This window comes from Rhodamnia argentea, chromosome 10 (genome assembly GCF_020921035.1).
Source record: "Rhodamnia argentea isolate NSW1041297 chromosome 10, ASM2092103v1, whole genome shotgun sequence".
NCBI classification, from domain to species: domain Eukaryota; kingdom Viridiplantae; phylum Streptophyta; class Magnoliopsida; order Myrtales; family Myrtaceae; genus Rhodamnia; species Rhodamnia argentea.
The window spans coordinates 22095671-22110447 of NC_063159.1; the positions used below are offsets into that span (position 1 = coordinate 22095671).

At 38.0% G+C, this 14777-nt stretch overlaps 1 protein-coding gene across 5 annotated transcripts; it reads left to right on the forward strand.

Annotated features, from left to right (window-relative positions):
* The first annotated feature begins 4358 nt into the window (after positions 1–4358).
* LOC115735069 (phosphatidylinositol 4-phosphate 5-kinase 9) lies at positions 4359–12782 on the forward strand. 5 transcript variants are annotated; one of them, XM_048271261.1, is made up of 12 exons: positions 4359–4547; positions 4795–4939; positions 5606–5714; positions 5805–7004; positions 7453–7620; positions 8270–8435; positions 9379–9489; positions 9685–9872; positions 11266–11423; positions 11715–11877; positions 12225–12538; positions 12569–12782. In XM_048271261.1, the coding sequence occupies exons 2-11, from the start codon at positions 4930–4932 to the stop codon at positions 12496–12498; spliced, it is 2547 nt and encodes an 848-aa protein (XP_048127218.1). In that variant the 5' UTR covers positions 4359–4547; positions 4795–4929; the 3' UTR covers positions 12499–12538; positions 12569–12782. The 5 variants fall into 5 exon arrangements, with proteins under 5 accessions (XP_048127218.1, XP_048127215.1, XP_048127217.1 ...); XM_048271258.1 differs by having other exon boundaries at positions 12225–12782; XM_048271260.1 differs by having other exon boundaries at positions 4359–4535; positions 12225–12782.
* The last annotated feature ends 1995 nt before the right edge of the window (positions 12783–14777 follow it).

Sequence of the window (14777 nt, forward strand, 5' to 3'; positions counted from 1 at the left end):
CAATTGTGAATGGAGACAACACTTTAAGCTTAGGGGCTTGGCGAGATAAAGATGGGAAAACAGACTCAAAGTGTAAGGAATGTTTTTTTTTTTTTTTTTTGGGTCGGATAAGTATGAGGAATGTTATCGTGACCCGATTTATCATAATTTCTTCAAGATTTGAAAGAGAGAAGATCATTCAAATCCTTCGTTTCCAGTTGGTCAGAATTGTCTTTAGCTAGGGTTTGGTGAAGTCAGAGAGAGAGAGAGAGAGAGAGAGAGTGTGTGTGTGTGTGTGTTTGTTTTGGGATTAGTAACTACGGTGAAAAGGGTGCGACCATCTATTTACTCAACCACTCGCATGAGGGTGTGAGATGTTGAATTGACGATTGAACAATCAAAACCCTAATATCTCTTGCAATTTTGACTCTTTCCAATTCATTTGAATTAATCATCCTCCAATGCCTTTATCCTTTTGATGTAGTGTTACGTTCGTGTAGGCCCATTAGGAATAAAAATTTTTCAATTGTCAAATGGAGACAACACTTTATGCTCAAGGGTTTGGAGAGATAAAGATGGGAAAACAGACTAGTGTAAAGAATGTTATCATGATCCAATTTGTTAGAATTTCTTCAAGATTTGAAACCAAGAAGACAATTCAAATTCTTCGTTTCTAGTTGGTCGGACTTGCCTTTAGCAAGGGTTTGTTGAAGTCCAAGAGAGAGAGATAGAGAGTGCTTGGCGATTAGTCAACTATGGTCAAACGGGTGCGGCCATATGTTAACTCAACTATTCGTATGAAGGGGTGTGAGATGCGGAATTGATGATTGAAGAATCAAATCCCTAATATCTATCGCAATTTCAACACTTATCAATTCATTTGATGTAGTCATCATCCAATCCCTTTATCCTTCTGATGTCGTGTTACGTTCGTGTAGTTCGATTAAGAATAACAATTTATCAATTGTGAATGGAGACAACACTTTATGCTCAGGGGTTTGGAGAGATAAATGAGGGAAAACATACTCAAAGTGTAAGGAATGTTACCGTGACCCGCTTTATCAGAACTTCTGCAATATTTGAAAGCAAGAACACCATTCAAATTCTTCGTTTCTAGTTGGCCGGAATTGTCTTTAGCTAGCGTTTGTTGAGGGAAAATTGTCAAAAAAGTCTTAAATCTTTCACACTTTTGCCAATTCAGTCTTAAACCAGCAACAGAAAAAACGGAAAAAACAAAAAAAAAATAGATTTTTTCAAATAAAAATATTTAAAAATTATCCATGTCAACGTCGATGATGCAACGTAGGACGACCAGTATATCCACGTCAGCGATTTTCGGCGAATAGGACTGAATTGGCACAAAATAAAAATGTTTAGGATTAAATCAACAAATTTAAAAAGTTTATGACTGAATTGACAAAAGTGTGAAAGGTTTAGGACTTTTTTGATAATTTTTTCGTTTGTTGAAGTTAGAGAGAGAGAGAGAGAGAGAGAGAGAGATTGGGGAATAGTCAACTACGGGCAAAGGGGTGCGACCATATGTTAACTCAACTATTCGCATGAAGGGGTGTAAGATATGGATTTCGGTTAATCATTTGCTTTAATGAGTTGAGGATATTATGTCGTTTTATAATTTTAATTTTCATTGATTAATCAATTATGCATGACTTTATCATTTAATATATATAATGAACAATTGATTTTCAAAATTTGATCTTTTTGTTATTAAATTTTTCCTTTTTTTTGTTTTTTTATTCTTTTTTCTTATAATTTCGTATTAAGTTCTATTAAAGTTGTTACATTTGTCAAACTTTAAAAAAATCTTCTCCAAACATATTATTATTGTTAGTATTTATTTTCTATTATTAGTATTTTAGTTAGTTTATTTTTCTCCAATTCTCTATAATCTTTTTTATTTTTTTAACAGTAAGAGAATTTATCTCAAAAAATGAAATGAAAATACACTTGTACTCCTTAAATAAGTTATGTGCATTGCACATGAAAAAGATAAGCGGAATTTTAACGGCCGTAACAAAAAAAAAAGTTTGGAAGTGTAGTGTATACTAATTGAAAGCGCATGCGAAAGGCGTATTATATTTAAAGTTCGGGGGTTTTCCTTAATTTCCGAAAAATAATAAGCTCCTCAGTATGTTATAGGGACCTCTAAAGCTTTTTGTTTTCATTTTATTTTCATCGAAAACCTATGATCCGTTGAATATTTAAATAAATGACGTGTTGTATAGTACAGCCCCAGAAATGTTGCCATTGTCTTAGTCTCCCAAAAGACAATTAACATGCCCTTTTCTTTTTAACGTTTTGTAGAACCTTAAGGAATTGATAGATTACCCATCACGATCACAAAAACCACCAATGGTCAAACCACGTGTATGTGGGAAATTCTTGGTCCAATACAATCAAAATTGTTTGATTTCTAATGGGATCCGAGTAGGATCTAAATGAGATTTACTCAAAATTTCACGTAATATTCATTAGATCGATGGCTATGATAGATAAAATTCACGTAAAATTAAATCCAAACAAGATGTTTGCTACTCCGTTTGTTTCACGAAAAATATTTTTCTGGAAAGCATTTTTCCTAATTTTCGGTGTTTGGGAGGCGGAAAATGAGTGGTCAACGGAAAATATTTTCCGGTCAACAAAAAACCTTCTAAAACTAAAGAAAATGATTTCTCATGTTTAGAAGAGGAAAACATTTTTTACACTTTTCATTCTTCCTCTCTTTCAACTATTTTTTTCCTTTTAATTATTTTTTTCTTTCTTTTCCTTTTTATTTATTTTTTCAAAATTCGAAAAAAACTTATTTTTTATTTTTTTAGATAAAATTTATTTTAATTACTTCCTTTATTTTTTTTTTCCCATTTTTCATTTTTTTTCTTTATTTGTTTTTAGTATTCCTTCTTCTCCCTCGACCGATCGTCAACCACGACCATAGCCGGTGGGCGGCCAGGTGAGGCCCGGTGTCGCAGGCCTCGAGCGAGTCCCGACCAGGCGTCACCGACCTCGAGCAAGGCCGGGCAAGTCGTTGCCGGCCTCAAGCAAGGCCAAGCGAGCCATCGCTAGCCTAGAACGAGGCCGGGCTAGCCGCCGCTGGCCTCACCGGCTTTGTATGAGGCCCGGCCTCCGGCGAGGCTAGGTGTTGCTTGCGGTTGGTCGTTGGCCGTCATGGTGGTTGGCGACCGGCAGAAAATTGTAATTGAAAAAAGAGAAAAACATAAAAAAGAAAAAAAGAAAAGATGAAGGAGAAAAAAAGGGAAAAAGATAAAATATTAAAATTCAATTTTAAAAAATAAAAAATGAAAAAGATGAAAAAATAATAAATTATTAACATAAGTGCATGGAGGAAAATTAAATCCAATTTCCCATACCAAACAACATAAAATATTTTCCTGGTCTTTTTCATATTTCAACCAAACACCGAAAAATATAGTCATTTTCTTGGAAATTGATTTCCTAGAAAACATTTTCCAAAAACGACTCATTTTCTATGAAGCAAACGGAGCCAAGTTCAACACAGAGCCTAGAGACAAAAACCTTTAAACGGATGTCAATCAAAAGCATAATTTTATAATGATCTAAGGACATAGCCAGTTTGCTTTTCCATATAAAAAGTAAAAAAAAAAAATATTGCTCATTTCGTGTTAAAATTAAAAATACTATTTATATTGGAAAAAACTTACTGGTAAATCTATATGCTGATGCCAGTTTATTCCGAAAGTTTATGGGGGCTCAACATTAGAATAAGTCAAAGTGCCGTGCATCACAAACTTCGAAAAGACAAATACGACATAAAGGTGAAAATTACACCAAACAGTTGTTGGAAAATAATGTCCGTGGCAACTTCCAAGAAACAAATGATAAGATCAAATAAAGTAAAACTAGCCCTCTGGCACTTGAAAGAAAAAAAAATAAACTTAGGTTGAAAGAATTTTAGTGCCCATATCGATAAAACATGGATATAGAGTTCGTTTCTATTTAGGGAGGAATGAATGATGTGAAAAATATTTTTTCCAAATACGATCGCTTGCATCGCTTATAAAAATAAATAAATAAATAAATATTTTTTATTATCTATGAAAATTTATTTTTTTAAATTATTTCAGATGATATATTTTTCAAATTAATTATTTTTTCGTAAGCCTGAATGAAAAAATAAAACGTTACGAAGTTATCAAAACGCCCTAGTTGAGAAAGAGAGTGGTTCTCCTGACATGGGTTTTAGCAAGTCTTGTCGGTTTTCGGAAAGGATCCAACACAAACAGTGTAAAAGAAGGACAAAAAAGAAATACAAAGGCATTTATTCAATCTTAGCAACTGTTCCTCTTCTTGGACCGAACAAATATTTTATTTCTACTTGGGCATCTTGTTGCTGCGAAAGGACAAGAATATATAAGGAAAAGGTCTATCCCGCTCTGGCTTCAGGAGCGCCTTTTGGATGAGCATGGGGATTCGGACCCCCGTTTCGGTCATCCTCGAAAAGGGATTAGCTTTCCATATAGCTAGCTAACCTCAGAACCTTCCCAATTTTGATAAAGCACGTAACTCTTCGGGTTTCTCTTCCATTCTCCTTTTTCTACTTGTAACTAACCCACAGCTACCTCTCTCTCTGTCTCTCTCTGTAGTCGGGTACTGTCTCTTCTTGTCTATGCTCTTCGTGGATGAGCTTATCATGGGCTTGCTCTAGTTTTCTTTACTGTGTATGATGCATTCAGGATTGAATTTCAGATTTTTATTGGGTTTATAGCTTCTTGTTTTTCTTCTTTTCTATTCAGATGGGTCTAATGCGGTGAGTTTCAGGTTCTTTACTTGCTTTCAAATGATTTTGGCTTTTGGGTTGCTTTGGAAATTGGAGAAGACGACCTGAGGAGTGCCAGAACTTTTGGGTTCCTTGGGAAAGTCAAAAGGTAAGGTTTTGAGACTTGGGAAATTGGCATGGCCAAAGGCAAGTGATTGCCTTTTCCTTTGTTATTCGTTTTGATCGATAGCTAAGTGGCTTGATTTGAGCTCCTTGTTGTGCCCATTGTAATTGGACTCATGGCTGAAGAAGAAAGATTTCATCTTCAGATCCATGGATCAGCTGTATGCCAGTCCAGTAGCAGCTTGCTTTTCTTTTTCTTTTCTTTTTTCAAATCTAAATTCAATCTTTAGGAATAAAGCACATTTTATTTAATATCTATAGTTTTGCTGTTAAATGCCTGGAAAATTGGAAATGTATGGTGAAGAGTTTAGAGTGGATCAAGTTCATATATGGAAATTTGTTAATCTGGTTCTGGAGCTCTGCACGTGTTCTGCTATCCGTACACTTTTTGTCCTTTGGCTAATTGTATATGATGTATCTAATTTAGCATTAAATGTTGATTTCTGGAAATTGGAGAGGATGTTCATGTATCAACACTACATGCAGTATTGTATTCGCTTGCTTGCTGCATCTAGCGTTTCGTTTTTGGGATATCAGTGCCCGTGTTGACCTAAAAATATGAAAAATGGAGTTTTTCCGTAGAGTGTATCTAGTTTTTCATTGCTACTAGTATTATTGTTTCATAAATCCATCTTGTGCTCTCAAAATTTATCAGCCGACTGTGTAATGTTTCTCTTCTGTCTTCATCAGCTATTACGACGAGCATTCGAGGGATTCACTGGATCTTGTCACTGGATCGTGTCGTATCATCTGATTTGGCTGTCTGGCTTATGAGAACCTCCTGGTTCCCAAATTTCTTGTAAGGAATCGTTAGCCCTTCGGCATTATGCATGTCAGGACCTGTGGCCACTGTTGCTAATGCTGAAGGGGCACTTTCTTCCACAGACAGAACAAGATCTCTCGATACAACTATATTCAATGACAAGCACCGCCTATCCACGTCAACCAATGGCGAAACAGAGTCCACCAGATTCAGAGTTGGGAATCTCTCGCTTCCAAATGGGGAATCCTATGCTGGGTCATTGCTTGGCAATGTGCCTGAGGGCTTTGGGACATATATCTGGCCGGATGGCTGCCTGTATGAGGGTGACTGGAGACGTGGGATGAGGCATGGGAATGGAAGGATCAGCTGGCCTTCTGGAGCTGTTTATGAAGGGGAATTCTCTGGCGGATACATACACGGGGAAGGGACGTATACTGGCATTGATAAGATGACATATAAGGGACGGTGGAGGTTAAATTTAAAACATGGATTGGGATACCAAGTTTATCCCAACGGAGATGTATTTGAGGGCTCTTGGATCCAGGGAATGACCGAAGGGCCCGGTAAATATTCTTGGGCTAATGGAAATGTGTATTTCGGGAACATGAAAGGTGGCAAGATGTCCGGTAAGGGAACTCTTACATGGGTAAATGGCGATTCGTTTGAAGGAAGCTGGTTGAACGGCATGATGCATGGATTTGGAGTATACACTTGGAACGATGGCGGTTGCTTTGTCGGGATGTGGACACGAGGCTTGAAGGATGGGAAAGGATCTTTCTATCCTAAAGGAAGTCGGTTTCCACCTGTTCTGGTACTTTACCTAAATGCTATGAGGAAAAGAGGGTTGCTTCCGGATTTGAAGAAACCGAACCACTTGCACATCCATCATGCTTCATCCGTGGACATGGGGCCCGTGAAAGTCGGTGGGGACTGGGGGGACCGCCGACATTCATCCTCTGATAAACTGTCCAAGGGAAACCTCTTGAATCTGGAACAGTCTCGAGGCAGTAATGTTTCCCTAGAAAGGCGCTGGAGTCTTGAGGTATCAATCGAAAAAGTAATCGGACATGATTCCTCAATGGGGTTATCTGAATCTTTCTTAGATGGAGGCGAAGAGGCTGACGCAGACATACCTATTTTGGAAAGGGAGTATATGCAAGGTGTTTTGATCAGCGAGGTTGTGTTGAGTAACAAGTTCTCGCCTTCATCTAGGAGAGCCAGACGGCGGCAAAAGAAGTTTGCCAAAGAGGCTATAAGGCTAGGAGAAGCAATCTTTAAGGGCCACAGGAGCTATGATTTGATGCTTAGTCTGCAGCTTGGCATCAGGTACATTTGAAATCACTAAGCTTAATAAGCTGCAAGTGACATCCTTGATTTCATGTTTACTAGAAACTTCTGGTCTCTGTCTCTATACAACAAACACTCACAATTTCACAATTTAAACTTGATCACCTTTATTTCCTAGTCCGTTGTCTGAAGACTGAACAGCGTAACATCACCTGAGAATATTTATTGATTGAGGTGAAGACAATGGGGCATGCACTTATGTTGATGGTCCTCTTGGATGGTGTCACGACATCAGAGAAAAGAAGCAATAGTGATGCAACTCAAATTTCATTTATGTGGTGCCTGAAATATTGAAATTAGTTTACTATGGCTGATACGTGGTTGCAATGTAAATCTCATGCAAACTGTCAATATGTTCGTTTCCCCCAAAATTTCAATGCTTTGTTTCCCAAAAATGTCAATGCTAAATGGTAGTTGTATCCTTCAGGTACACTGTGGGAAAAATCACGCCAATACAGAAACGGGAAGTTAGAGCATCTGATTTTGGTCCAAGGGCGAGCTTTTGGATGAACTTTCCTAGCGAAGGGTCCCAACTGACACCGCCTCACAAGTCGGAAGGTTTCAAGTGGAAAGACTATTGTCCTATGGTTTTCAGGTCGTTTATTTGACTATTCTACTTTGGTCAAGATACAGTTAGAACTCATTTACGAACTTTACCCCTTTAGTCGATGTGTATAACTGCATGTGAACAAGCATGGCAATGTTTGACTGCTTGATTTAAGCACTCTGGAAAGTCAAGAATTCAATTAATTCTTATACATGTTGCCTGTCACGTTATATATTCAAATTTGCATTCCCTTTCATTATGCAAGGACAAAGGTACGGGGCCGACTCACCAACAAAACTCCTTGTTGAATTGTAGATTTTGGATCAGATTAATTTTGCTGAGGATTGCAGAGCAGACTAATTGTCGAGCATAAATGAGCTTATGTTCCACCTTTCGTACTTATTCACTGAATAGTTCATTTTCTACCTTCATGATTGGTTGTCTTCTTGTGCCCTTTGCTGCATGTTATTGCACTATAGGATTTGTCAAACTCGTCAGGAACGTGTAATTCACCTCTTAGTTCATATTTAAAGTTAATCGTGTGCCTTAGCATAGCTTTTCAATCTCATCAACGTGTTATGCAAGAGACAGTGGTTTTTCAGTTGTATATTTCGTTTTTTGGCAAACCTATAGCTTCAGCTAGCTAAGTACAAATTTTGTTTCTTGTAATCAAATTTTCCCGTCGAATTCTTTATAGGAACTTGAGAGAGATGTTCAAAATTGACGCTGCTGATTATATGATCTCCATTTGTGGAAATGATGCCTTGAGGGAGCTTTCTTCACCTGGGAAGAGCGGCAGTGTTTTTTTCCTGTCTCAAGACGATCGGTTTATGATTAAGACCCTCCGGAAATCTGAAGTGAAGGTTTGCCATCTCTACTTGGATTGATTTTTGTTAGTGGAAAGTTTGGTTGGTTCTGAATTAGAAGTTCAATCTCCTTCTTGGAAAAAGTTTACTCTAGATCTGTATTACTTAGATCAGTGTATTCTTTTCAATGAGGAATTTTCCCCCTATATCATGGTTTCAGGTGTTGCTATTTTAGCCTTCGCCTTACAAAAAATGTATTTTTGTGCTCAGTTCTCTGTACCAATTATAGCGGAGCTGTAATTAAAAGAAGTGGCCTGTGGGAAAGCACCTAATTTATACTTCAGTGGGAATATTTCTTTTTCTTGGGATCCATGTGCCCCACTTGTACTTTTGTCTGAAAATGGGGATGTTGATTGACATCTTATGAACCAAAAATTCGTATATTATCTTCCTTTCATACTTTCTATTCCTTGGTAGCAATTTATTTTGTCTTGATTTCTTGTCTATGTATTTGGTGTAAGCACCGAGTATTACATGTAATTGCTGTGACGGGATGTCTACCAGATTAACTATGGCAGTTCAACCACAAGAGTACTTTTCGTTGAGACAATGTAGGCATTTTGTCCATTCTGCTGCAAAAGACAAAGTTTTCGTGTTATCCTGAGACTGTTTAAGCACTGCACCCACAAAGGAAATATGAAGTCCTCTGGTAACACCATGGCTGAAAAGTTCTCTTTAGTAATTTCAGTGTTCACACAGTTCACTTGGGCTTTGCGTGCCTATTGGTTCGAGTGCACTGTCAAGAAATTTTTTTCTACTCATTAGGAATGTGGTAAATATAAGCATCAACTGCTCAAACTTGCAATTGCTCAATGTGCTCTCCATCCTTTATCTTCCTGTAATTGTTTTTCTCATCCACAATCTTTTTACTATCTAAAACTTGTATGCTTTGAACTCTCTTTGTTGTTGATGTAAAGTATTGTATCTCTGTGGTTCGCAGGTTCTGTTGAGAATGCTTCCAAACTACTATCATCATGTGCAGTCATATGATAATACGCTTATTACAAAATTCTTTGGTCTTCATAGGATTAAGCCATCAAGTGGTCAAAAGGTAAGCATCAGTATGCAACTTAACTATGACTATCGCTAATTGTCTTAATTATTCTTCATATAGCCTTTCTACACACATCATATATCAAGGAATGCTCTTTATGTGATAAATAGGACAAAAATCTTTTGTGAAACATGTGGAGGGTAGGAAGTCTATTTTTTCTTAACATATTCATCTAGCTCATTCTTTGTGCAGTTTCGCTTTGTAGTGATGGGGAACATGTTCTGCACTGAGTTGCGGATCCATCGAAGATTTGATCTGAAAGGGTCTTCGCTTGGGCGTTCTGCAGATAAAGTTGAAATAGATGAAAACACAATACTCAAAGATTTGGACCTAAATTACTGTTTCTACTTGGAGCCTTCTTGGCAGGATGCTTTAATGCAGTAAGTGATGAAGTGCAGTTTAATCAGGGTATTGTCTTTCTTTTTGTCACTTGTTTACATATTGCCGGGCTATCAATTAGGTAAAAGAAATATCGACAGTATAAATATTCTATTTATTCTGGTGCACTTGACTAGAGTAAGCGATGTGTCAGAATTAAAGGTTTAAAGTCAATACATGATGTAGGTGTCATTTTCTGCTTTGATTTCCATATAATTGCCTCATATGTTCAAATTTTCTGTTAAGAGTATGGGATTCTAGTTATTACCTATTCCTTACAGATGGTTTCACGATCTGATTTTCATTAGATTAAAAAACACAGGCTGTATTTTGAATACCTCTTCAATTTAAATAGATAACAGTAGATCAAGCACTTCATATATAGACTCTGATCCAACATCAGAATTGACTTATCGTCCTGTAGAAAAATTAAAGGATGAAAGATCTCTCTCTCTCTCTCTCACACACACACACACACACACATTTTCAAAGGGAAAAAATGGGTAGTATTCGAACTTAACTAAATCCAGGCATTCTTTCTCGGATCAGCTAAGTTCAACGAAGATGCCATCATTAGTTTAGTGACCCTAATTTCTTGCTTTGTTCCATCTGCTTCAGTCTACTCACACTAAGGACCAGGGCATCTCTTACTGTTTGCCGGCTCTTACATGGGATAACCTTCTCAAATAACTCACTCTTTACCTTAGATTCAAAACATGTGATCTCCTTTTCCTAAAAGTGCAGTTGCGATTCATATATACAGTCCTTTGTGTGTTTCAAAGAGTGTCTGGTGCATCCTCACTTCTGATGTGCTCATTTTATGAGCCTGTTTTCCGATTGCAACTCTCAGCGCCTGGTCAGAAATTATTTGAAATTTATTCGAAACATCTGGCATCTTCTGTCTCTTCCTTAAAAAAAAAAAATGTTGTTACTTCTAATTCATTGTTCTTTTAGGCAAGTTCCCTGTGAGAGAGAGAACCTTCAGCATAGCTGCATAAGAGCACCTGGGACTTGTGGGACAAGTTTTTCACTCTCAACCACTGTAAATTTTTCCATATTCTGGGGACCATGTTTAAAAGTCAGCATTTTAACGTTCTCTAATTTTGGCAGTTTCTTCCAGTAAAGATTTCTTCTTCTTTTTTGGTAATTGTATCAATGTCTCCACTCTTTAAACAGAAGGGATCACTATATAACTGCTTGTGAATCCCATAATTAAAGCAACTACCTGATTGAACCTTTTTAAGAGTTTATTAGCAATTAGACTTTTGGGTTATATAATAACCTAAAGATGAAGTATTGTGATAATTAGTGTCATGACATATAGGTTTCAGAATGGGCAAGCTCTTTTGAAGACATTATACTGTCGACTTAAGCATTTAACACTGTCTTCTGCAGGCAGATAGAGATTGATGCCAAATTCTTAGAAGCACAGCACATAATGGATTATAGCCTTTTGTTAGGTGTACATTATCGAGCTCCGCAGCACCTACGTCCTATTGTCTCTTATAATCAAGGAATGACAACCGAAATGTTGGGGATTCTTGCTGAGGAAGGTAAGCAGTATATGGCAGACACTCTGCTTTCGGCTCTTATAGGCCTTCTTTTTTTGGTCTGGTATAGGCCTTCTTTTTCTGCAAAGGATATTCTCAAACCATCTTCAAGACTTCTTTGCCTACATTGTATTGGAAGAAATTTATGCATTTACACAAGCACGAAATTTCTTGTGCATGATTATCATCATTCGTATGCACACAAATTCAGATTTAGTCCAGTCCCACTGTTCACCCTTGTCAAGGATGGAAAACTAGTCTATTGATGTTACTTTTGTCTTGAATGAATGACAGATACTCTAGAGGATGAAAGATACCCACAAGGCTTGGTTTTGGTCCCTCGAGGGACAGAAGATGATAGTATTGTAGTGGGTCCTCATATTAGAGGCAGCCGGTTGCGGGCATCATCCGCTGCAGGTGATGAGGAGGTGGATCTCCTACTTCCTGGTACAGCAAGGTGTGGTTTCTGGATACCTCAAGTCAAATATTGAATGATTACAGACGATCAACGCGTGATGAAAGACTAGATCAGGGTTGCTTAAAGTGGTATAGACAATACATCAAATGAGGTTCTTGATTATTTATCCAACACATAAACCTATGGTAGTCTTAAATCTAAGTGTTGTAGCTGCAAATTATTTTAAGTTTTTAATGTGAGATTAGAGAGTTCTTTCGATAAGAATGATGGAAGACCAATGCTTGAGATTGGACCTCATATTGTTGAATCTGATGAAGGCCATGATTCTCTTATACTTCAGCTGCTGCGCACTAGTTAAACATTATCCTATACTAAATTTTGCGCAGACTTCAAATTCAGCTTGGAGTCAACATGCCTGCAAGGGCAGAGCAAATTCCAGGAACAGAGGAGAAGCAGACGTTTCACGAAGTGTACGATGTCGTCCTCTACCTGGGAATCATCGATATATTGCAGGAGTACAATATGGGCAAGAAGATCGAGCATGCTTACAAGTCCCTTCAGTTCGATTCCTTGTCCATCTCAGCGGTGGACCCAAGATTCTACTCCCAGCGCTTCCTTGAGTTCATCAAGAAGGTCTTCCCTCCAAATGCTGCTGCTTAGATACGTTGAGGGGACTGAAACATGACTTGTCGGACGGACTCTTGTATATGATGGACTGCAAATGTGCGAGCTTCACTGGTACATTCCCGAGCTTCTTTGTGAAATTTCTGTTTATAACTGCTTGGAACCAAAAGGGCCGTTTGACTGCCACAAGCAAATTTTTTTTCCTTTTCGTCTTAATCGTCCCTTTTACTTGAGAGACTTCTTTTCTACCTTCACTTTTGGGAGAAAAATCAGTGATATTCACATTCTTCCCTGTCAAATTTATTTACTTGGTCATGTCACTGAAGGACAAGAAATATAATCCGGCGAGATTGCATTGAACTCGGATTAATCGGGCTTTCTATGCTTATAGCCTCCCTTCACGCGGTGACTTATGCTTTCGGATTGAAAACCACCCTTCCCTTGGCGACTTTGAGTCGCATTTGAGTGCTGATTTGACGTTTCGTTGTATAAATCCCAAGATCTTTCTTTATAATTTTTCAGCATCAGTCAGTTCTCGAGGGTCAGTATGAGGAGAGTTCTCTAGTCAGAGAGATTAGTTTTTCTGGTAGAAGATGATTTGAAGCAAAGTTTTTTATAACTCATCTGTTTCAGCCCAAGTCACTCTCTACAGGAGGAGGGTTTGAAAAGCACCTCCTTTGAGAAGTTCTAGGCTCAGGAAAGAGCTGTTCAAACACAAATTTTTCCGACTGCCCCTTGGGCGTCGTACACAAATTTGGGTTCTGTGATGGCGATGGATCCATAATGGACAATGGGTTAGAATTCTTTTAGCCTCAAGCACGTTTGGGTAACTTGGTCACTTACCACCTTTCACTTTCTCCAATATTTTTTTGGATAATAATCGTTACGAGCTCGCGCTTTTTCCACTCCCCTTATGGCTTTGACACTTTTTTTTTATATGTTTTGACCATCCTATCATTTGTGTGGCCCACAACTTCTGATACAATTTTATATGGTTCCTTTTTTTTTCTTAGGTCTTTTATTTCATTTCTTCTTTTCTCCTTGAGGGTCCCACTTTCCTCCTTTTCTTCTTCTTCTTTTACACGCCTTCAACTCGTCTCTCTGTTCTTCTTTCTTACGCCCACTCCTTCCAAAAACCCCCAACGTTCTCCGTTTATTATCTATGATGTCAATCCCGCCCTCCTCCACACTTCCACCGGCACCAGCATTGGGCTTATCGATGACCTCCCTAGCGACCCTTTTCTCAGCACGTAGGCTCTTCTTACACCATGGAAGGTAAACCGCTTCTCTCTTCCCTTTTTCTTTTATATTTTTCTCTCCTTTTCTTGTACACGTGAGAGTATAGATAAAGGAAACGTGTCTCCACCATGTGTAGGCATAAAAGTCAAGGGCAATAGGCAAGTTTGTGTTCTTACGGGTAATAGGAAGCGATATTCGAATTAGCGGTTTAATCTTATTGCAGTTTTCAATGTCGTGTGCGATTGTTGAAGTAAAAATTATGCTTTCATAGATTAACTTCTTGGAACACAATGCACAATGCTGCGTTTGTTCTTTCGTTTGTGTTGCAGCTGTTAACTTTTAGCCCTAGATTATAGTTGTGCGTAGAGTTGAACTTGATTTCTCAACAATCATTTCGTAATTGCTCGTTTGTTGGAATGAATGGTAATTAAATGTTGTGTCACTATGAGTAGGCGTAGATAGTTTGCTATTATAATACAAAGGAAAGGGTATCTATTTTAATTGGATATCCACTTGATTCTAAAAAGGTAATATTTAAGAGGGTCGAAATTGCTCGAAGGTATCTGTTGATGATGAAGATGCAAATGGAGATGAGCAACCGTAAGTCAATTGGTGAGAAGCAACGACAACATCCCAAAACTGACGGTAAAGAACTTATGGAAACGAGAGTAAGAAACTGAACCTAGAGGGAACAAGTCTGTAGGGAGCAAAAAGGAGGGGGAAGCAAGAAACGAGGCAAAAGAAAATGAGGAAAACGAAAGGGCCAACGCTAAGAGAAGGTAAAGATAAAACGGGGATATGTGGAGTCTATCAAAGCCATGCAAACACTGAGCACCATAAAGGGCTGGTTGACTCTATGCCTCGGAAAGTCTATGACAGTCAATTAAAAAAGGGAAAATTCCTAAAAAAGGCCCGAAGTCCTCTCATTTCTCAAATAAGGGTTCCAAGTGAACTTTGATTATTGTTTATTTTTTTCTCTATTTTTTTCCTTTTTCTGATTTTTAAAAGTTTAAAAAAGTGAAAAAACAGCCACACGGGCGGGAGGGTTGCCCCTCCCACCTGTAGCGACCGACCCA

Bases quoted from the DNA above. Each gene is read 5' to 3' on its own strand.
- LOC115735069 (XM_048271258.1), top strand. The intron at 5,715-5,804 runs GTAAGGAATCGT...TTCCACAGACAG, and splicing joins TCCTGGTTCCCAAATTTCTT to AACAAGATCTCTCGATACAA. The intron at 11,878-12,224 runs GTGTGGTTTCTG...AATTTTGCGCAG, and splicing joins CTACTTCCTGGTACAGCAAG to ACTTCAAATTCAGCTTGGAG.